At 39.7% G+C, this 21,832-nt stretch overlaps 2 protein-coding genes across 2 annotated transcripts; both read right to left on the bottom strand.

Moving 5' to 3' along the window:
- Window positions 1-1,293: 1,293 nt before the first annotated feature.
- LOC140922321 (uncharacterized) lies at window positions 1,294-4,654 on the bottom strand. Its single transcript, XM_073372316.1, has 2 exons — window positions 3,404-4,654; window positions 1,294-1,420 (listed from the first exon to the last, which is right to left on the bottom strand). Exon 1 carries the CDS (start codon window positions 4,514-4,516, stop codon window positions 3,710-3,712), a length of 807 nt encoding a protein of 268 aa, XP_073228417.1. The 5' UTR covers window positions 4,517-4,654; the 3' UTR covers window positions 1,294-1,420; window positions 3,404-3,709.
- Window positions 4,655-7,416: 2,762 nt separating this feature from the next.
- LOC140932464 (olfactomedin-like protein 2B) lies at window positions 7,417-10,860 on the bottom strand. The gene is made up of 3 exons (XM_073382074.1): window positions 10,597-10,860; window positions 7,978-8,222; window positions 7,417-7,670 (listed from the first exon to the last, which is right to left on the bottom strand). The coding sequence occupies exons 1-3, from the start codon at window positions 10,788-10,790 to the stop codon at window positions 7,417-7,419; spliced, it is 693 nt and encodes a 230-aa protein (XP_073238175.1). The 5' UTR covers window positions 10,791-10,860.
- Between the last annotated feature and the right edge of the window lie 10,972 nt (window positions 10,861-21,832).

The following is a 21,832-nucleotide window of genomic DNA, read 5'->3' as shown; positions in this document are numbered from 1 at the left end:
ATTCACCACTGTGAGTTTTCCACCAGCTAATTACTTCAAACCAAAACTTTTGAATTACTATACAGTTAACTAGCATATGGGAGAGCGTTTCTAGGGAATCACAATGTATGCAGAAAGGAGAGTTTACGATTTTCATTCTGTGTAACAGAACCCCATGTGGAAGAATATTATGAACAATCTTATATTGAAATATGCTTAATTTTGTTTCTTTAGTTATTTTAAATGGAAGCATATAAATAGAACTAAGTTTGGAACTGTCCAATCCTTGCCTGCATAGTCGAAGGCTAGCCAACGGTTCTACAAATTTCCTTTGAATAAGTATATTGCGAACCTTCTTGCTAGTAACCACGTTAATTTCCTTAGTTGTATTTTGTTCTATATCTTGATTGTTCATGATAAATCCCGGTCTCAAAGCGCACTTCCATCTATAAGGTATAGCTGATATTAAACCAAATAACTTAGTAAAAGGCGCCTTGAGGCCAGTTTTTAAAAGAAACTTATTAAGTGTGAGGAATCTGTTTTTTTCATCTAGTAGGTCTTTAATTCTAAGTATACCAGCTTCATGCCATTCTTTCCAATATACTGATTTACCGTCTATTAAAATATGCTTATTATTCCATAAGATTACATTCTCAACACAGATTTCATTGTCCGAAGTTTGCTCTCGGACTTCCGCCCAGGTGTTAAGAACATCAGCGTAAAAGATTGGTAAGTTGTTTAGGCCTAGAAATTTTACATCATAATCACAATCAAAAATAAATGGCCCTCCAACATTTTTCAAATAAAATAAAGGAATTAACATCCACTGATCCTCTACACCATTCTTCATTCTTTGAACCCAAGCACTTTGTAACGACTTGGATATAGTCTCAAATTCTGGTAAATCCAGCCCTCCTCTTTCTTTTGGACCTATAAGAGTATCCCTTTTTATCTTTGGTTTCTTGTTATTCCAGACAAAATCTGTAATCAATCTATTAGTGATATCTATATAATGAGGCGGTGTATGTATGCACGAACTTACAAAGATAAGTTTCGATAGCCCTAATGTTTTGGCGATTGTTATCTTGCCATAAAGTGAGAGATCTCTTTGAGACCATATATTAAACAGCTTTTGAATTTTACATATCTTTTGTGAAAAATTTTCCTGTTCGCAAAGTTTTAGATTGTAAGAGAATGATATCCCTAAGGCGGAGATAGGCCTTTGTGGCCACTGAACTCCAAATAGTGTATCAGTCCTATTTGGGTTTTTTCCAAGCCACATTGCTTCAGATTTACTTTGGTTAAGCTTTAAACCGCTGCAATCTTTAAATAGGTCTAATAACTCTAACAGTTTCCCAAGCGACTCTTTATCTTTGCAAAAGGAGGTGGTGTCATCGGCATATTGAGATAATTTTATTTCTTTGTTTAGGACTCGAATTCCCTTTATATGTTCATCAGCTCTTATTGAGCAAGACAGTAATTCTGCGGCTAAAATGAACAACAAGCCAGACAAAGGGCAGCCTTGTCTTACTCCTCTCTTTAAAGTAAATGACTCGGAGGCGAAGCCGTTGTTTATTATGCAGCTAGAAATGTTTGTGTACAGAGTTTTCACCCAAGTCTTAAAGTCGGGTCCAAATTGAAAGGTATCTAGAGCTTTAAATAGGTACTCCCATTCTAAACTATCGAATGCTTTTTCAAAATCGATGAATAAAGCAATTCCCTCTATGTCCTGGTCAACGGTGAAATTGAGGATGTCGCTTATAAGTCTGATGTTTTCACCGATAAATCTTCCCTCTACGTAACCAGTTTGTGTGTTATTTATAACTGCCGATAGAACCTTTTTTAGTCTGAGAGCTAAAGCTTTAGAGGCAATCTTATAATCCACATTTAAAAGTGAAATAGGTCTCCAATTTTTAAGATACAATAAATTTTTGTTCTTTTTTGGAATAAGACGTATGATGCTTTGTCTTTGAGAAATTGACAGCTCACCTTTATGGAATCCATAATTAAAACTGTTTACCATTATCTTGCCTAATTGACTCCAGAAGAAGCTGTAAAATTCGGCAGTAAAACCGTCATTGCCAGGGGATTTGTTTTTTTGGAAACATTTTAAAGCATTCCAGCACTCATTCTCCGTCAGCAAGCCTTCGCAATTCTTTCTTTGTTCATCATTCAGCTTTTCTACCTTGTCATTATCGAAGAACACTTTGAATTTAGGATCGTTTATTTGAGGATTTTGCGAGGAATATAAGGATTGATAAAATATTTTTTGTTCTTTTAGGATTTCCTTTGGGTCCGTGATACTGCTTCCGTTTTCTTGTATAAGGCTGGTAATGCATTTATTTTCATAATTTCGTCTCTCAAGATTAAGAAAATATTTCGAACTTCGTTCGCCGAACTCATGCCAACGGGCCTTGGAGCGCACACATGCTCCTCTTGCCCGGTCGTAGGAAATCTTATCCAATTCGTTCTTAACTTTAATGTATCTCTGGACGGCTTCTGCTGATGGGCAGTTTTCACCCATATTTCCCAGTCTTGAGTCTTCCTGTACGAGATCTTTTTCATAATCTTTTTTCATTTTAGCTTTTTGTTTTGAATAACTAATTGTGAACGCCCTTATTTCCATTTTAATCAACTCCCATAAGAGTCCGTGATCTTCAAGATCCTGATACTTGTTTATAAAGTGCGGAATTTTAAACATTAATTTTTCTGCATATTCATCATCTTCTAAGAGGGAGGAATTGAATTTCCAGAATCCAGGACCTCTTGGGTATTTCTCATTAATTGGCAATTCCAACGTCACTAAAGAGTGATCGCAATGTGCAGCGTGCTTGATTTCACATTTCTGCACGGGGGAATTTTGTAATAGTTGACGGGCTATTAGCCAATAATCTAATCTGCATTTTATTTTCAAGTCAGATGTTCGCCAAGTAAATTGTTTTTCTTCTGGATGTAGCGTTCTCCATACGTCGTCTAAATCCAAAATACACATCAGTTGCTCGATCTCGCTGGCGACATTCCTTCTTGACGAAACATCACGTCCTCCTTCTTTATCGGTTTTGGAAAGAGGGCAATTAAAATCGCCACCTACTATAATGTTGTCGTTGGGAAACTGTTCAAGTAAAGATCTGAGTTGTTTAAAAAATATAATTTGCGCGTTATCATTATTGGGTGCGTAAATATTGGCACAAATAAATTTCTGATCATCTATAGAAAACTGCAGGATAAGAATCCTGCCGTTTTCACAACAAATTTCATTTTCTACTAGCACTTTGAGTCGAGGATTAAACAGAATTGCTACTCCTTTGCTGTGTTTACTACCATGACAGAAGTACACTTTACTACCCCACTCGTTACTCCATAATTTTTCTTGGTCAGTAGAGCTATATGTCTCTTGCAAGAAAATTATTGAGTACTTGTTAACGTGCAGTTGCCGAAAAATAGCTCTTCGTTTTCTTGAACTATTTAAACCCCTAACATTTAACGTAATAAAAGTTAACTTATTCATATTAACGAATAAATATCGATATCTTAATAGTTTCACAATACAGAAGCCTTCTTAAGCTAAAGCCTGGAGAAAACATTACATCACTTACAACATAAAAACGAAAATTACCTTTTATGAAACAAATTAAAGGCATTGCCTGTGAAGTTCTTTTAACTCCAACAATGGGTAGAATGTGAGATTAAAGTTGTTGTTGGTCAGTATCACTCCGACGGCGTTGCTAGGTTAACTCTTTGCCTCTTCCATTTCATGGCGTAGTTTTGCTAGTTCTTCTGTTCCTACGATTCTGTGACGGCCATTGGCATCGACATATTTGAGTATTGCAGGATATGCGATGTAGACTTTCCGGTCGTCTCCGAGTTTCTTCTTTAGAAACTTTCTGTAGGGCACGAGCTCTTGCCTCCGCCGTTGGGTTTTTTTGGCGAAATCCTCACTTATACCGATGGCATTTCCGTTTAACGGGTTATCCTTTAGACGAGCGGCGGCATTCCTTAGTACCTTCATCTTATCCGTGTATCGAAGAAAAGCGACGTGCATTGGTCTGGGACCCTTTTCACCAGCAGAAGGCGTTTTGCTTGGCGTGCGGTGTGCCCTCTCCAGCTCAACATGGCCACATAACGTTTCAAGGCCCATATGCTGCGTAATAAAATCCTGTACAAAAGAGATGCAATCTCCTTTTTCGGCTTTCTCTGGTATATTGTAGAAGACTAAGTTGTTCCTTCTTGACCTGTTTTGTAATTCTTCGATTTCATCCTTCAGCGCATCGACAGTGGCGTTATCTGCTTTTGAGTCTAAATCCGTTTTTACCTTCTGCAGTTCTGCTGTCATAGAGTTAAGTCCTCTTTCCATGTCACCAACGGTATTTTCAATCTTCAGCAGTCTTCCGTTTATTTGTTCAAGCACGTCTAGCTTCTTTAGCTTTTCGTGTATGCTTTCCAAGATGGCGGCGCCGGCCTCATGTTTATGTGGTGGCGTTCTTTCATCTTCACTGCTTAAGCATGCCACTTGTCTCGCTCGCTTTTCGTTGGGCATAACGGAAAGGAAAAGCAAAGATTCTCTAAATAGTTTGAGGCTGATTTGGCTAATTTCCTGAAACTGATATAGTGAAACGGCAAGGCAGCGTCGGAGCGACAAAAAAACACGACTACTCCATTTGGCGCCCAGTCCCAGTCCACAAACAGTTACATGGTACAGCTATGGGCTCTCCAGTTTCTGTTGTTGTAGCAGAAATTGTCATGCAAAACATCGAGGAACAAGCCCTAGCTACCTACAGGCGAACTGTACCTCTTTGGTTACGTTACGTTGACGACACATTCACCGCCGTACACAAACACGGAATCGACTATTTTCACGAACATCTTAACAGACAGAACGCGGACATACAGTTTCACCAAGGAGATCGAAGAAAATGGTAAGAGACCTTTTCTAGACTGCTTGGTCACTCACGACCTACAACAAACTAAAAACGACTATTTACAGAAAACCGACACATACCGACCGATTACTAGACCAGTCTTCGTACAACCCGACCTCTCACAAGGCTTCTACTATCCGGACTCTGACGAGACGAGCGCAACTAGTTTGCGACTCACCTGACAGCTACAAGACGAGACTGATTATCTTAACAACGTTTTTTGTAAGAACAATTACAACACGGACTTTGTTAGACGGAACCGCTCACAGTAACACTGATTCCAACTCTCAGACCAACTCTGGCCCTGTTACGACAGCGACTATACCGTACATCAGAGGCACCTCTGAAACTATTGCACGTATATTACAACCTTACAATAGACGTGTTGCGCACAAACCGATAACCACTTTACGGCGACTGCTTACTAATGTCAAGGACAAAGACAAACCGGAGGACAGACAGGGAGCAGTATACAAGATCAAATGCAGCGACTGCCAGGCTTCTTTACATTTGTGAAACCGGCAGAAACCTAAGCACGCGACTGACCGAACACAAACGCGCGACGAGGAATGGTGACGTCAACAATCACATTGCTGAGCACCATTCAAAGACGAAACATCAAATTGACTGGGACTCTGCGACATATATAACGTATTTTACAGACTACTATCAACGTCTTACTTTAGAAAGCTGGTTTACTAACTTAGAACAAACGCCACTGAATTCGAACTGAATCGTAGCCAACAGTTACCAGCGCCGTACAAACGACTTATTGACGAGATCAAGCAAAACTAACTACGAGAGAACAACTGGAGAACTGACAATTTGACTAACAATAAACGACTGTTTAACTGTGACAATAGACGGATCGAAACGCACCAATCACTGATTGCGAGTCTTCATGGCCAATAACATCACGGCTTAAGTGACAGACGACCAATAACATCGCGACATAATTGACCAATCAAATCAATAACCAGAGTATAATACCATCAACTGACGTGATACAACTCACTCTGACTCTGAAGATGACTACCGCACAGGTTGTCGAAACGTCAGTCACTGTCAACAACAACAGTCCTATTCAGGACTACGTTCAGCCGGACGATCAAACTCAACCTTTGAAATAACTCCAGGGTTCAAACCTTTCACAATAACAATAGAGTACTAAAGTGTGACGTCACAAAAATGAAATTTCTGAAATTATGGGATTTGTCAGGACATTCTGAAAGAACAATGTCCAAGAGGCCTACTTGCCAAAAATAAGCATTTCGGGGCAAATTGTCTCTGAGATCGTAGCCCAGTTATGCTTAGAAAACTCCATAAAAACCCTTCTACTTTTTTGGGGGGCGACTCCCCCCCCAAAAATTAGAAGGGTTTGTATGGAGTTTTCTGAGTATAACCGGCTAACATCTCAGAGACAATTTGCCCGGAAATGCTCATTTTTGGTAAGTAGACCTCTTGGACATTGTTCTTTCAGAATATCCTGACAATCCCATAATTTCAGAAATTTCATTATTATGACGTCATCACTTTAGTACTGTGGTATTTGATTTAAACATTGGCATTTACATTACATTTGGAGTGATAAGTCAAATATGTCTCCAAAAAGGTTCTGAATGTTGACTTATCTTATTTGCCCAATTGTGCATAATTTTTTCATAGATTTTAGCAAATAAGAACCTGTTCCAAAATTTAGCTTAAACAGGTTTTTAAAATCCAGGTTAAACGTTCTTAATCGCGGGGTTTAACTGTAATGTGAACGCCAGCTCCTTATTTGATTTGGAAGAAAAGTCCCGTTTCTCGTTTTCGTGTGGGGTGAAAGTTGACCACCGTAAAATCGAAAAATTTCTGGTGCTAGTCTGGCTAGTGTTGGCCTGTATTTAGTAACTGAAAATACTTTACAAAACTGTCAGTGCATTAAAAACAAAAAAGCAACACGCGATAAAAAAGATGTTCAAGTTCTTTTTAACCACTTTTATTTAATTAATCATCTCAGCGCTACAGCAGTTTATATTAATGACAAAACGAGGCTAGATCACCATTTATCGGTTCAGATGACACTTCTTCATTAAGCCTTAGACCGTTGACCGAATAGACGGCCGACAAAGGAAAAAAGACAACAATTTCAGTCGAGGTCGGCCTCTAAACTGGCCTCCGCTAGAAATTTAGCTGTTGACATTATTCTGTGACAACTCTTCAATTTAATTGGCCTTTAAATTTTTAGCGTCCAAACATTTGCACCATGAAAAGGTTTTATCAAATCATGGCGTACGGAAAATAAGCTCTGTAATTTACTACTTACAAACTATATTGGCAGCAAGGTTTTGACTGTGAGTGCGTCGTATAATGAAGCTGGTTTATTCAGTGCCATTGCATTTGTTTGTTTCTTGAGTCAAAGTAAAACTCGCGCGCTTTCTGTGAGCTGCCCCGTCTTCTCATTGTCTTTATATTAATACCAAAGCGTCCCTAATAAGCATTTTTATCAAGCCCAACACCAGCGGATGAAGTAATCAATCTAACGCTCCTCAAACGAAATGGGATAAGTGACCAAACGCCTGGCATCCCAGGCGTACAACACTTTTTCTCTGGGGTTGTAGGCCACCATAGAGGTGCTATGGAACTGATTGGTGAACTGAATATAGGGGTTCCATTGTCTTCCAGTCTTGGTGTCGTAAGCAAAGTTGATGGTCGTGGACCTTGAATCATAGCTGTCGATACAGTAAATCACTCCACAGGCCACAAATGCATTTCCCATTGAGCTCATAACTTCTGCAAAATAACATTAAATGGAAACTCGGAGTAAGACAAAAAAACGTATATGCCACTTATGGTATAAAACCTCATTCAACTAAGCAACGAAATTGCGAAGTTTGCTAAATTAAATGATATTCAGTTTAAAAACAAAGGATGCGCATTTGATGGGGGAAAAGATGATGACGACCGTTTGCTAACTGACAGGTTATAGCAATGGTTTAGTTTACTTATGGTGAATCTAACGAGTTCCAGAAACCCCTTTACACTTCATGACATTTTGTATTTTAACTTAAGGAGCTCTAAGAAGGCGTAAGCCGAGTACCTGAATTTAAGTTCCAAGCTTGGGTTAAGGTTCCTTTGTATACATCTATCATTTGCGCTCTTAGTCTGTTGCTGTTTCCACTGTAGCCCCATAAGGCCCACAATCCTTGTTCGTCAACTGCCAGATCAACTTGAGAGTAACCACCCCACTGGTAATAGGTGTTCCTCGCTGAACCCGACAAGCTTATCTGCCTTTCCACACGTTCAGTACGCAAATTGTACTTTACGATATTGTTCGTAGCCTCTCTGCCATAACAACACAGCAACACCACCATTTGTTAGTATCAGTGGAGAATATTTCTACCATTTATATAGCCAGGGACGGCGGAGCCGGGAGGGCTGGAGGGGCTTTAGCCCTCCCAATTTTAAGCAAATAATAAAACTTTAAAAATAAATAGAAAAATACAAATAATTAAAAACTCAAGTAGTTTTAAGGCCAAGGACTAAGGGGTTTACCTTAGAAAATGAATTATTGGCTATAACTTTGGCACAGATGATGGTACTGGATCAAAATTTGGCACATATAAAGAACTCATCGTCCTTAACATTTTGAAGTACAACTATTGTGTTTATAGGTCACGTGATATGTCACATGACCATTTAGCTAAAAATCGTAAACTATTACCCAATTGGTGGCCGGTTAAAGAAAAGAAATCGAGAAATAACATTTTTCAGATTCATATTAAATATTTCAAACACTTGACGTTTGGAATGACCGTCCGTTGCCCTTCAGTAAAAATTATGAGAGAAAACAAAATTTTAAATGCCCAACTTTAATCTTGAATTATTTAGAACTTTAATTTTAAACTTCGCGTACATTCATTCCAAACGTAGAAAGTTAGGTCTGTTTATCTTCTTTCAGAAATGCTAATTTGTTTATCCAAACAAAGGTAACTCGCCTCCAATTCGCCAATTTCCTTAATTTTCAATTTCTGGTCACGTGACATGTCATGTGACCATAATTAAACGTTAAGGCACAAGAAAACCTAAAGATTTACTTTTGGGGAAAAATTTATTTTGTTGTAGGTCTCCTAGCGAGAGATATTGCCAGTCATTCTTATGTTCAGAACACACCTTTGACCCAGGCCTTAAACCCCTTGAGAAACCCATAAAACATAAAAAAGAAAACTAACAGAGGGAAAAACAAAACAAAATGAGCAAAAAATTAAGACAAACAGATTTAAGTAAGATTTAAGTGCTCATACGGCGAGCCCCTTTACGCTTCTTTCAGGACATTTTGAGGGAGGTCCAAGTTCTGCAGCAAATCGAGCGAGAGTTGATCGACCACGTCATTGTTGTTTGCAAGTTGATTTACGTCAATCCTGCGACAAGTGCAACAGGGGAGAGGTCCTTCTCAACAGCCAGACGAATCAAGACGTGGCTTCGATCAAAAATGTTGCAAGCACGTTTCAACCATCTCGCGATCTTGAACATACATTAAGATAGATTTGATAAGCTTTGTTTAGTTTCTGTGGCAAATTCATTTGTATCCCTGAACGAAAATCATGAAAGGAATGTCGGCTAATTTACTACTGCTGACCTCAGCTGTTGAACTTGTTGTTTTCCCTACTTGCTGTTACGGTACATGCATTGTTCCAGGAAATTTACTTCAGCCTATCAACTCAGTTCTTTTCCCTTCGTATTCTCACTATTCAGCTTGTGAATAAAAACAATAGACGACTAGGGACAAGTTAGGAAAATCGGTATTTGTCAAAATCCGACTTGTCAAAACTTTGCAATTTGTTTTATACTTGAAATTTGTCATTTCCTGTCAAGATTAGCATCTTAATGTAACACAAGTGATTTTAAACCACTAATTTTGAACATTCTCCTTCTTGTCGAGCCTTTGTAATAAAACAATTTCCTGAGTGTAGGCACTTAAAGGCCGGAATATACGTAAGGCTGGGATACATGTATTAAGTTATATATGTATCAAGTAACAAATAAAAAGTAAAACATCTGTTATTTTAAGGTTGATCCACGTTTATTTTTTTGATATCTCGTCTAGAATGCTAAAAGTAGCATTTCCGAGCTCCAAGATTTCAAACTTTTCTGGCGGAGAATTCCCCCAGAACCCTTACAAGTTAGCATCTCTGGCGTTTGCTTGTTAGCGCCTCCTCCCGGCCCCAATACGAAAAACCTATGTTATAAGAGATTATAAACCCTATGTTATAAGAGACGAGGTCATGATCTTGATTTCCCTTACTAGGAAATACTCTTAAAACTGGTATGTCACCAAATTTGTATTATCAGCGCCCCAGAATTAATTTTTTAAAAAAATGGTCCACGCAGGCATTAAACGACACCTTTGATTAATTTTTTTATATATGCGACCTTTTATTGATGATTATCTTTTAAACCCTTGTTTTGCCGTTCGCGCTACTCGATCAGATTAAAAGAATATTATAACGAGGAGCAAGGGATGGCGCAGTGGTGAGAGCACTCGCCTGCCACCCTTTGCTCCGAGAGGTTTTTCTCCGGATACTTCGGTTTTCCCCACTCCTCAAAAACCAGCTTTTCCAAATTCCAATTAGACCAGGAATCAGGTAGACGAAGAACCACTTTGTGGATGTGCTACCTCCAAATCATTATTTATTTTATTTAAATATAACGTTTATACCTGTTGTAGTAAAGGTAAGGTCCATACACTACTCCTCCTGTTCCGTCCCAGTTATAAGGCAGTATGTACTTCTTACGAAGGATGCCTGCTTTGAATGTGTCCATGTTTTCAAACTCTTCAAGCTCGTTTCTACCGGAGTAGCTGGCCATAACGAATATGGTCTCAGTACCCATAATTCCTAGCGGATCTTTCATCCATGCTCCGTAATAATCGGACCTGGCGTTGTGAGTCACAGGCTTACCAATTGACTTGATGTGAGTGCAGCTATCTGCAAGAAAAAGACAATGTCTGACTGATGATAACTTCCTAACAGAATATCAAATGGTGAAACGTCAGTTACCTTTCTTTTGTAATAAAGAGTTCTATTGGAGGTACTGCGACCGCGGTACGGTCGTCAAAAAGAAAAAAACCGGACCAGTTAAGTCACCATTTCTGTGTCTTCAATTTCGGGCCTGTGGCCACGTTTTCAATTACCTTCTAATCTAACTTGGGCTATCTTTGTTTGTCATTTTTTAACAGCTTTTATATGAGTGCCTTTAGCAAAGTCGAAGAGTCAAGTGAGCTTCGGCCATTCTAAACAAACATTTACATCTTTTAGATACCTAGGAACTCATCAAACAACCTATTCTTGAAAGTTGTGTGTTATGTCAGGAAGTTTCAGGAGAGTTCACCTTGACAACCTTTGAATAGATGGTATCATAACATTGAATTTTGACAATTGAAAGCACGTTCGGTGCAGAAGGACACAAAGGTGGTCATTAAAAGTTTCCGGCTTTAGTGACAAAGCCGTTTAATTAACATAGACTGTTTGATACACCATTTGCATTTCTTATATTTGGTATTTGGGACCTTTATACTTCGCGCATAATGTATATCACCGAGGTTGTTTTGCGTAGTTAATAACCAGTGCTAACGTAACCTAGTAGTAGTATTTGGGCACCGAAGAAAGATCAGAGAAAAGCAAACCTTCTTGAAGAATATAAACATTCTCCTTAGCTTTGTCCAGGTCATGCTGCTCATTTATGATCATCTTCAGCAACTGAAAATGTGAAAAAGGGGAACGGATCATCGAGACAGCTGTCATTTAGAATTAACAATTAGACCACAATATAGACAAACAACTTAACTATTAACAGTACTAGTATTCAGAAAGCAGATGCCCCCAGCCCCCCTCCCCCCCCAAGTAAAAATTTCTTCTTCCACCTCACCCTCACCACAACCTAAGGGGTCTCCTCGAAGTGAAACTTGACTTTAACTATGTCAAGTTAAATATTTTAAGTAGTACTGAAGGTGCTATTTTTATCTAACTTATTTAGAATAATACTACTTACATGATTTTTTGCCAGCTCAAGAGCAAGGTCTTTTGAATTACCATAATTATAAGATCGCTTGTTCCGTGGTTTTACTGAGGAACTTCCGAGACCGTTTTCCTGCAAGTTTATTGAAGGTATCAGTTTATCAGAAGAGTCATAAAAGGAAGTGGAGGAGAAATTTAGAAAAACCATAGGAATATATAAGAGTACAGGGGCAGGGAGACTTGAGGGTACGCTACGCTATTTGATAATATCTTAAATCTCAATTGAATAAGTGCCTAAAGTCCAATTATGTTGTTTGCAAAGCAAAAATACGGAAGATCGACTCACTTTAAAGTTGCAAACACTTTTCAGGCAATAGTTCTGGGTTTTGCCTGATATTTTAATGTCACATAGTAGCCTATCATCACTCTGTATTAACTTAGAGCTCATGCAAAGAATATGAGGATGATTATATACCTAGAAAACGATCCCGTTCTTTTACCAAATGAGTTTGCCAACAAAAAACATATATGCATTCGAGAATCGTGAGAGACATTTCACTGATCTTTGTGGTTTATTTGTAATTAATGTAGCTGGATTTTTGAATACCGGGTACAAGGGAGTTTTATTTTATTTTAAACGATCTTTATCCAGAGTGCCCGGTTCAGCAAGGCTGGTTCGAATGAGGCCTGGATGGAAAGAACAAACAGCACAAAAGACAATAACAGATAAAAAATGGAAAACTAAGTATAGCAAAAGGATCGGAGGCTCAATTTGGCTTGGATCTATAAGTGTTTTTTTACGCCAAACCTAAACTTATTTAAATCATGCGGCCGCCCCCCAAGCCGACCGTCTTCGCTCGGCTTGCTCGTTGGCAAAAACGAGCATGAAAATACCTACTTCTACAAACAAAACCAAAAGAAGAGCAAGGATAATGATTCCTATCACAATGAATCGACGATAACTGCGCAGGGGCGTATCCAGGATTTTTTCAAAGAGGGGGTTGTAATTTTGAGAATTCAAGGCAAACGTTCCAAGGCTAAGGGAACTGGGGAAGGGAAAGGATGGGAATAGGGAAGGGCTAGGGTAATGTTTGAATATATTTGACAATCTCAGTCTTGGAACATCTATTACAAGCTCCTGGTAATTGGACAGGTCAAATCGGACAGTTTTGGAGTTACAAAAGCAAAATTAAGAACCAATCAGATTCAAGCATTTTGTTATTGACACAATTATTAAGAGTTCAGTGAAGCAACGATAGTTGTTTGTCTCTTTTTTACCCACCTATTTAATCAAACAGACTAGCTTAAAAGAGCCCTCTTAGATGAGCCTTTACAAAGGCTTCGAATATCTCGTCTACCTCGAATCTCTGGGAGTAGTACATATCACTGCGAGATCAGAAAATTGCTCCATTGTTGACCTAGAGCAGGTCTTGATGCATTTTATCAGTGAAAAAAATCGCTCAGCTTCTGCGATTGTGATCGGTAGAGTGCAGGCAACGACTAGAAGGCGATAGATGTTTGGGAAAGCAACTTCGTCGCAAACATTAAGTGCTAATAAAAGGTTGTTGGGAAGCTCCCTATCTGGTGACTGCCAGAGTGTTTTCCATCTACATACCTCATTTCCAAGGGATTTGAGGAAGGAGGGGGGCGTAAGGGTTTGCGGTATTGCGGTATTAGGTTATTTTTGGTGCGGTGTTGCGGTAATTTTTATTTCAAAGTACGGTATTGCGGTTTTCCCAGACCAAGCGGTGTGCGGTGAGTTTAAATTTTATGTCGCGGTACTCGGTGAAAAAATCGTTATGTCGCGGTGATCTGCTTCTTTTTCATGCGAAGAGGATAAAAGTCCTAAAAGGTCTCCCTAGCTAGCCAGCGTGACCTGCGTGTCTTCCTGTAGTTGCACAGTCGGGGATCGTATATTGCGCAAAGACGCAAAGACGAATCGTATAGCTTGTAATTTCAGTTAATACTTGATAATGATTAACGACATTAACTTTTTTATCCAATGATACGTAAACAGTGGCATTATTTATGACCTCATGGACCTTGTGGGAGTAGTCAGCTTGGTTAACCTCCTTACGAATCTTACCACCACTTTCTTGCCAGTCGCGAAACGATGGCGAGCGATCCAGAGGGTCAACTAAGTGATTAGTCAGATATTCCAGCAAATTGAGGTCAGTGAGGTCGTTATAAATTGCGTACTGTCGAAACATAACCTATGAAGATGATGTGGTCTAAAATTTACTACTCGTCCTTCTCGTTGTGCATGCAGAAATATAGAATGTACAAGTATTCGTGTGTGCTTAGCCTACGTAGCATGGCAACCCGGGGGAGGGGGCGGGGTTTCTTCCTTACAAGAGGCTAATGGGGATGTGCCGCTGGATGGGGTCGCATTTTCACGACTGGATTGACTATAATGGGGTCGCATTTTCAAGAGAGTTACTAGAATCGGGTCGGGCATTTTCTGATTTTTGGGGGTAAGACAGTTCTTCATATTTACGGTTAGCAAACGATTCATTCAATCTAAAAATTGTCAATTCATAAAAATAGAACGTGACTAAGCTAGGAACGCGAAAATTAAGTATTTGTCCAAAACTGACTAAGATGGGGTCTTTAATTGGCCACAGAATAGACTATAATGGGGTAGGAGCTCTGAGAGGCCAGCGGCACGTACCTACCAAAAATTAACCCAAGTAACCCCGTTGTGTCATTTACGTAAACGTATACATGTAATGAACAAAATTAAACGAGTGCGACGATCTTATGTTTATCGCAGGCTTGACTTCGACGCACCATGCTTGACTTGGAAACACTGACATAAAAGTATTATTTCTATTTGAAAGAAGGATTTGTAGTAGTGACAACGTCAACTTTTTCCCATTTGTAACTGCGGTTTCGGTATTTGGCTAAATTTTGATGCGGTATTGCGGTATTCTCGCGCCACCATGTGCGGTATTGCGGTATTCGTACCCCCCTTACGCCCCCCTCAGGAAGGGAATGTCTTTCTCCCAGAACAGCATACCTTTTACTTCACCCGATCTAGCTGCAGTGCCTTACTTACTATAATCGATGATACGAGACAAAGCAGATGGCGGGCGTGGCGATCTTCTTCAGAAAATCGATCTTGAATTGAATAATTAAGGAGTCAAGAAGAGGAATAACTAGGACCTACAGTCTTCTTGTAATAATCCATTGTGGACTCAGGAACTTATATTATAACTTATAATATTACTTTTGGTATGAAAAAGGGACAGACACAGGTAGCCTGCGTAGTTGTCGGTATTGTGTAGTAGTCGAGTGAGATTTGGCAGCGAAGCGATTGTAATATAGTCGAGTGAGATTTGACGGCGGAGCCGTCACGAGCGGCGAAGCCGCGAGAAATACCGCCTGCCAGAGAACCATGATTTTTCGAATGCCGCCCACTTTTGTCACCCTAGCTGATCGCAATTAAATCAGCCAGTCAAAGAGAAACCTGCAATTTGAAACTTCCGATTATTTTCGCGCGAGACAGCTTAGACATAAGCGTTGACAGGCTAAACACGACTCCTAAGCTCGTGACGATGTGAAACGTGACCTTGTGAGTTTGCTTGAACAGAGGGGGTTTTTATTTTCTCGGCTCTCGCGCGAAGGTTACTAGCACTACACAGTGCATGTATCATTCTAAACTTTGACTGAGTAAATCTTTTTTTGCAACACCAGGCTTAACATTAAAAGGTCATGAAGCTGGTTTGTTACATGCATACTGAGTAACCATTTCCGGTGGTTTATTCTTCTGTAGGTGTTCCTGATAGGATTTGATCTCAGATGCAGTTGTATAGTGTTTTAATTTTCTTTGACCTTTGTTTCTTACGGCTAAATAAAGACAATTCCAGCGCTGTGAAGTTTAAAGACGCCATTTCGGCAATTTGGTCATCAATTATGCTCTTTTTAAAGCGAAAATCACAATCATTTTACATGAACGTCTTTTTCATGATCAGTTTGCCATCTGCTCCCTAAATTGGGAAATATATGCGAAGGCTCATCTAACATGATTGACATATGTATGGCCCTCGACCAATCCGTTTCCCCGCACACTGGTGTACGGACTATTCAAAGTACCGGGGTTTTCTGGCAGGCGGTATTTCAACGGCCTCGTCCCTACTCCCTTTTTTTGGAACACGGCTCCGCCGCCAAAACTTTAATCTCGCACCCACACAATACCGCCAGCTACGCAGGCTAAGACATAGGTAACTAGACAAGTTTGAAAACTTCCCAAAGGGGGGGGGGGGATTGCAACCCCCTCAACCCCCCCCCTCCTGGATCCGCCTCTGACTGCGTTTTTCTTCCTCTTGTTGACAATCTATCGGTTGGTCTACACACATCACAATCGACTGCAACTCTTTCTCTTTCGAATTACTTTTCTGTCCAAATCTCTTCACTATTAAACGTTAGGCATATTCCTTTTGCAAAACGTTTCTCCATGTAACTTGTGTAATCTTCACTTTGTACAAACGGATGTCGTCTATTTGAGTATAATGTCTTTGACTGTCTCAATAGTCTCCATTCATTAACTTTACGTTCGCGGACCAGCCCATTCTGAAAACCCCTTATTTCCTTTTTTGCTGCGGGCCTACCGCCAACAGTGTGTGTATTTGTATGTGAAGGCTTCACATAACACAACATACGTATTTCAGCAAAATATTCACTCCTTCCCAGTCTTCTTAAATTTCCATTTTTTTTTCAATTTCATCCCAAGTTTCCAAATCATTCGGATCAAAAACATCCAACTCTTCCCTAACTGGCCTATCAATTTCAGCCCACCAGTCAAAAAATATAATCACAGAACGAGTAAATTTAGATAACCTTTCAGAAGAAATACCCTTCGAATTGCCTATCTTAAATTCTCTGTTTATTATCTCTTCTCGCTACAGCTGCAATAACATAAACAAACCATTTGTGACCTACACACGTACATACGAACTGAACGCTCTTCCCTTTTAGTAACAACTGACATTTCCAAATTTGTACTGGTAAATGTATTTACTCCTGTCAAAAACAATTTGTGCAAAATCATGTTTCACTAATGGCAAAACTCCACGTCCGGTTTCACTCAGTTTCCTTTAAAGTCAATGAAAATATGTCCCTCGCGAAACATTAACTTGCCGTTCGTAACCGTTAAAAAAAATTAAACACACAAATTACCGATCTTTGACTTTCTTGGCTACAGTTTTGTCTCCCTTATCTTACGGGGCAGAGACAAACCCCGCGCTAGCCAAAAATAGGATTTCTTTCTTTTCCAGATAAACTACGTAAACAACCCCAGCTTATCTCGAGGTATCTCAAACAACTTCCGCTCTAACTTTAGCAACAAATTGCAAGTTAACGACATTCCTGAGCGTCGCAAAACCTTAATACTTCGCGCATCGCCTCAAATATTTATTGGAGCCATTCGAACACATTTAGGTGCTGGCACTACTTCAAAAACTCAAAACAAAAAGAAGTCAAGAACTTGCGTGCCAAACATTTCCCCGTACCTCCTGCATAACTGAAAGCTATTTTTCACATTCAAATGACCTTTAGTCGCAGTGGCGCAATCGTTAGAGCGGCTCATCTGATCTGACGAGTTACAAGTGATTGGTTTAGACCCGGCATAATAAGAAATAATAATTATTTCTTATTTCTTCTATATTTATTCTTCATAATTATTTCTTTATCAAACAACTCGAAAATACCTCGAACTAATGCCGAAGCAACTTCGGGACATTCGGATGTCCCGAAGTTGCAACTTTGGAACATTCCTGAGCTGCACGATTCCTCAGTTAACTTCGCGCTCTGCCGAAGTAAAACTAACACTAAAGGCCCTTGTAATTTCAAAAAGCCTCAAGCTCCCCTAGGATGACCGAACAGATAAAAATTTTACAGCGCCGTTTATAATGCATTTCTAGAGATCCGTAAGAGTACTCTGGAGAGCCTAAAAAGACTTTAGAATACATTTAGGAAGAAGCCTTCGTTGGGTGCCCCTGACAAGAGGATAGTAACATCACATAACTTACCAGTAAACTTGCCAGTAAAAGGCCAAGTAACAGCCAACAAAACAGTGGGCACAATCGAAACATCCTCGCAGAAAATAAATCTCTAAACCTGCTGCAAAGGAAAACTAATTGGTTTCAAAGGACAATGTGGACCGGAAGACTTAATACCAATTTCTTCCAAAGCTTCTCTTCCCTTTCAGAGTCTATCAGCAGTGTTTCTTGGCATGCGTTATCCCTCACTTTAGGCACACTTACCAAGTGAATGATTTTCATGGCTGAGTTAACCTTTTTATTAGCCTCACCCGCAGACATTCTAAGGCGTGCGTCAAGCGTTCCTTCTCTAGGAACGTCTGCTGACTTGAGCGGAAAAAAGGTAGACCAATCACAGCAGACTTCCAGATCTGGGAAGTGCACTTTAGTCCTGAGAAATTTCGCGCTTGACTTTATAGCCTCAGAAAAGATCAGAAAGGCCTCATGAAAGGTGAAGACCTTACAGTTTTAGAACAAACTACTCAGTTAACTCACAAGCGTTCTTACTACGTAGTGGCTACCCCCACAATCTCATTGAAAAAAATTAACTCAGAAGTTAAATTTGCTGAACGGAAGTCGGCTTTACGACAAAACAATAACGTGTGAAAAAAAATTCTGTCTTTTGTTCAGTCTTACAAGGTAACCCCGCCGTTGCATCACCCAAAGAACATTTTTATGAGCAAACGACATCATTCTAATCCAGCCTTTCCAGAGATACAACAACCCATCGATCGCTTATCTCCTAGATTCTCGTCTGGAGCAAAAATCTTTGGTCACGTATCACACTCTACAGAGCTTGTACGTATGTGTTTGGCTTGTCAACACTTTGACTTCAACAGCGCCGATTGGATCTCCGATAATCTGCATGTGATCTCCAGCTGATATTTGCGAACAATAGGAAAGGAATTCGTCTTTCAGTTCAGCAGACGTTCGTGGGGATAGACTGCTTGCAGTCCGCCTTTTCTCTTCAAATCCGTCTAGTTCCTGATCTCATTTTTTTTGAGCGACGGTTGCTCACCCAGATGACAGAACTGTCGCTCAAAAAAAGGCATTAAACAGTGCCTAGGAGGTTTGAAATGCAGTCAGAATACAAAGGAAAACAAGGAGGCGCTAAAGGTAAGCTTCAAAGCGATATTCAATGTACATTTTGCTAATTTAGTGAGCAAAGAATATTTCTCTATACAACGTCTTATAATTTTCGTGCTGTATGAATAATTTATTAGCTTGATGGGTAGTGTTGTTTTCGGGTTCTTTGGCATCCTAAGAGGCCTGAAACGCAGTCAGCTCGCAAATAAACCCAACAAAACACTAAAAGGAAAAACTTAATGTACGTTTCGCTCAATTATGGGAAAAAAGATAATTCTCATACAACGTCTTATAACTGTTGTCGTATGAATAATTAAGGGGGCTGTTTCACGGCAGTCCAGTTCATTTTGTTTAATTTTGCCAATTACTTGCCCTCAATCGCTATGGAACTTAAAGCAAGCAAAGAAAATACATGTAAATGACCAAATCAGAGATCTGAGACAAACAAATATGTCTCCTGAGCATTATTTTGGAAGTTGCAAGCAGCAGGGACAACTTTGAAAAACTGTTAGGCTGAACAGATTTCAAAAACCCTAATTTCAATCCGTTTCAATCTTCTTCAGTTTTGCCCATCCGTGGCATCTGTTGTTTCTGTTATGTTGTTTTAACCTTCCTTTAACGTTTCAAGCGGTTATTTTTATGTTTCTCTCAATTAAACGGGCATTTTGTAATTTCCTAATTTGGCTGAATTTCGTGACACAGCTCCTTTAATTAGCTAAGTAGGATAATGTTGTTCAGGGCTCTGATAGTGAGGTTGGGCTACCTGTGCTCATATGTCTAATTTCTGTTGTGCAGCCCAGCCGTTAGAAAACTACGGAAGTGCAGAGGAATACTCATAAGAAAATCAGATTTTAATTGGTCCGAAAAATTAGAACTGAAGGTTCTACAAACTGGGACTTTTAAAAGTGCCTTAGCTACTTGAGAATAGATTCGTCAGTTTATCAGGAATTTATCGTCAAACTAGAATTTTAGTCCAGCCACAACCAGAACTGGATATATGATGACGTCACCCAAAATTTCGACATGGCGCGCAAACCGAAGGGACCGGCGACCCAGGGTCACTTTTCAGTTCTTTGCTACGCCGGCAAAAATCAGGCAACAACTCTTGCGTGACTTTGATCAGTTTGCAAGAAGAATGCGTCTTCTGTACATAATTCGAGGGAAAACAACGAACCCCATCCTTTTCATGTCAAATCTGCATGGAAACCACCAATACAACGATCAGTAGCCCTTGAAAGTTATCTAGAAGTGGTTAAGAGTGACCTTGCAGAAATAGAAATAACAAAGCCAAAAAATAATCTGCCTCCGGCCGAACGTGAGGCTCTCAGAGCCTTAAAACGTGACACTGAAATAAACCTTAAAAAGGCCGATAAAGGAACAATAACCGTAGTCATGAACACACAAGACAAAATTAAAGAAGGCCAAATTCTACTAGATAACAAAAACAACTACAGGCCTCTTGCATCACCCATGGTCACTGAGACAAACCATAAAGTTAAACAAACTTATTACCGACCTCTACAACGGGGATCACATAGACGACATGACTAAAAAATGGCTTTGTCAAACACCAAATCCACCTCGAATTCCAGAATTTAACACCCTCACTAAGATACACAAGCCGTCGCCGGTCGGCAGACCGATAGTATCAGGGTGTGATGCCCCAACGGAGAAATTATCATCATTTGTCGAGAAACTCCTTCAGCCGATAGCACAACAACAAAAGTCGTATCTTAAAGATACTACCGACTTCATTAATTTCATAGACAATACGAAAGTCCCAGCGGACGTCATACTTGTTTCAAAGTCCCAGCGGACGTCATACTTGTTTCAATCGGACGTAACGAGCTTGTATACAAATATACCGCAAGAGGAGGGAATAGACACGGTATGCAGAGCATACGAAATATTCTATAAAAACGAACCTCCTATCCCTACACAACTACTAAAACAAGCGCTTAGGCTAATTCTCTAAGAAAATTCTTCCCAGTTTAATGGAAAAAAACTACCTTCAAACACATGGTACAGCCATGGGCACGAAACTGGCAGTCGCCTTTTCTAATGTATTCATGAAAAAGGTAGTTCAACAAGGTAGTTGTTCATTGAACAAGCAAACAATCATCACCCTATGATCAAGTTTACGGCTGAAATTTTCGATAAGGAAACAACATTCCTGGACACCTTACAAAGGCGAAAGATTCGAAAGAGATGATGTGCGTACTCATTTTAAACCAACTGAGACATTTCAGTATACCCATTTTAGTTCCTGTCACCCGCAAGGAGTTTAAAAAAGGCTTTATTAAAGGGGAAGTTAAGCCCTCCTACTTCTCAGAACAAACTCTTCCAAAATAATATTCGAAGAGAAAATTACCAATTTCAAAGCGCATCTGCTACAGAGAGGGTACCCAGAGGATCTCATTAACACAACCCTCTCAGAAGTGAATTTCAAAGACAGGAAACTAGCCCTTCAACAGAAACCAAAGACAAACCTACGAATCTTGCCTTTTGTCACACAATACCAACCACCAGTGCCTAACCTAAAGCAAATTCTCATGAAAAACTGGCATTTAATAGAAAAACAACCATTACTGAGGAAATCAACAAAAAACTGCCCCTCGTATCTCACAAAAGAGGGCGGTCGCTCAAAGACATACTCGTGAGAGCCAAACTATAAAAAGGCTATCTTAAACACGCGCTGGGGAGTCGTGTAGGCCTGTCAACCCCATTTTACACTGAATGACCTTTTCCCGCAGCACTTTCAAGGGAGATGGCATCCGATGAAGTTTTGCGTGAGTTCTCCAGACAACCTCGTTTC

This window comes from Porites lutea, chromosome 1, assembly GCF_958299795.1.
Source record: "Porites lutea chromosome 1, jaPorLute2.1, whole genome shotgun sequence".
Lineage (NCBI taxonomy): Eukaryota > Metazoa > Cnidaria > Anthozoa > Scleractinia > Poritidae > Porites > Porites lutea.
The sequence above is the reverse complement of the archived record's forward strand: the minus strand, read 5'-3'. Positions and strand labels throughout refer to the sequence as shown.

Coding starts and splice junctions, on each gene's coding strand:
- LOC140922321 (XM_073372316.1), bottom strand. CDS start 4,516: ATGCCCAACGAAAAGCGAGCGAGACAAGTGGCATGCTTAAGCAGTGAA.
- LOC140932464 (XM_073382074.1), bottom strand. CDS start 10,790: ATGAAAGATCCGCTAGGAATTATGGGTACTGAGACCATATTCGTTATG. Junction 8,223..10,596: donor CCTTACCTTTACTACAACAG/GTATAAACGTTA, acceptor TTGTTATGGCAG/AGAGGCTACGAACAATATCG. Junction 7,671..7,977: donor AGCTTGGAACTTAAATTCAG/GTACTCGGCTTA, acceptor GTTATTTTGCAG/AAGTTATGAGCTCAATGGGA.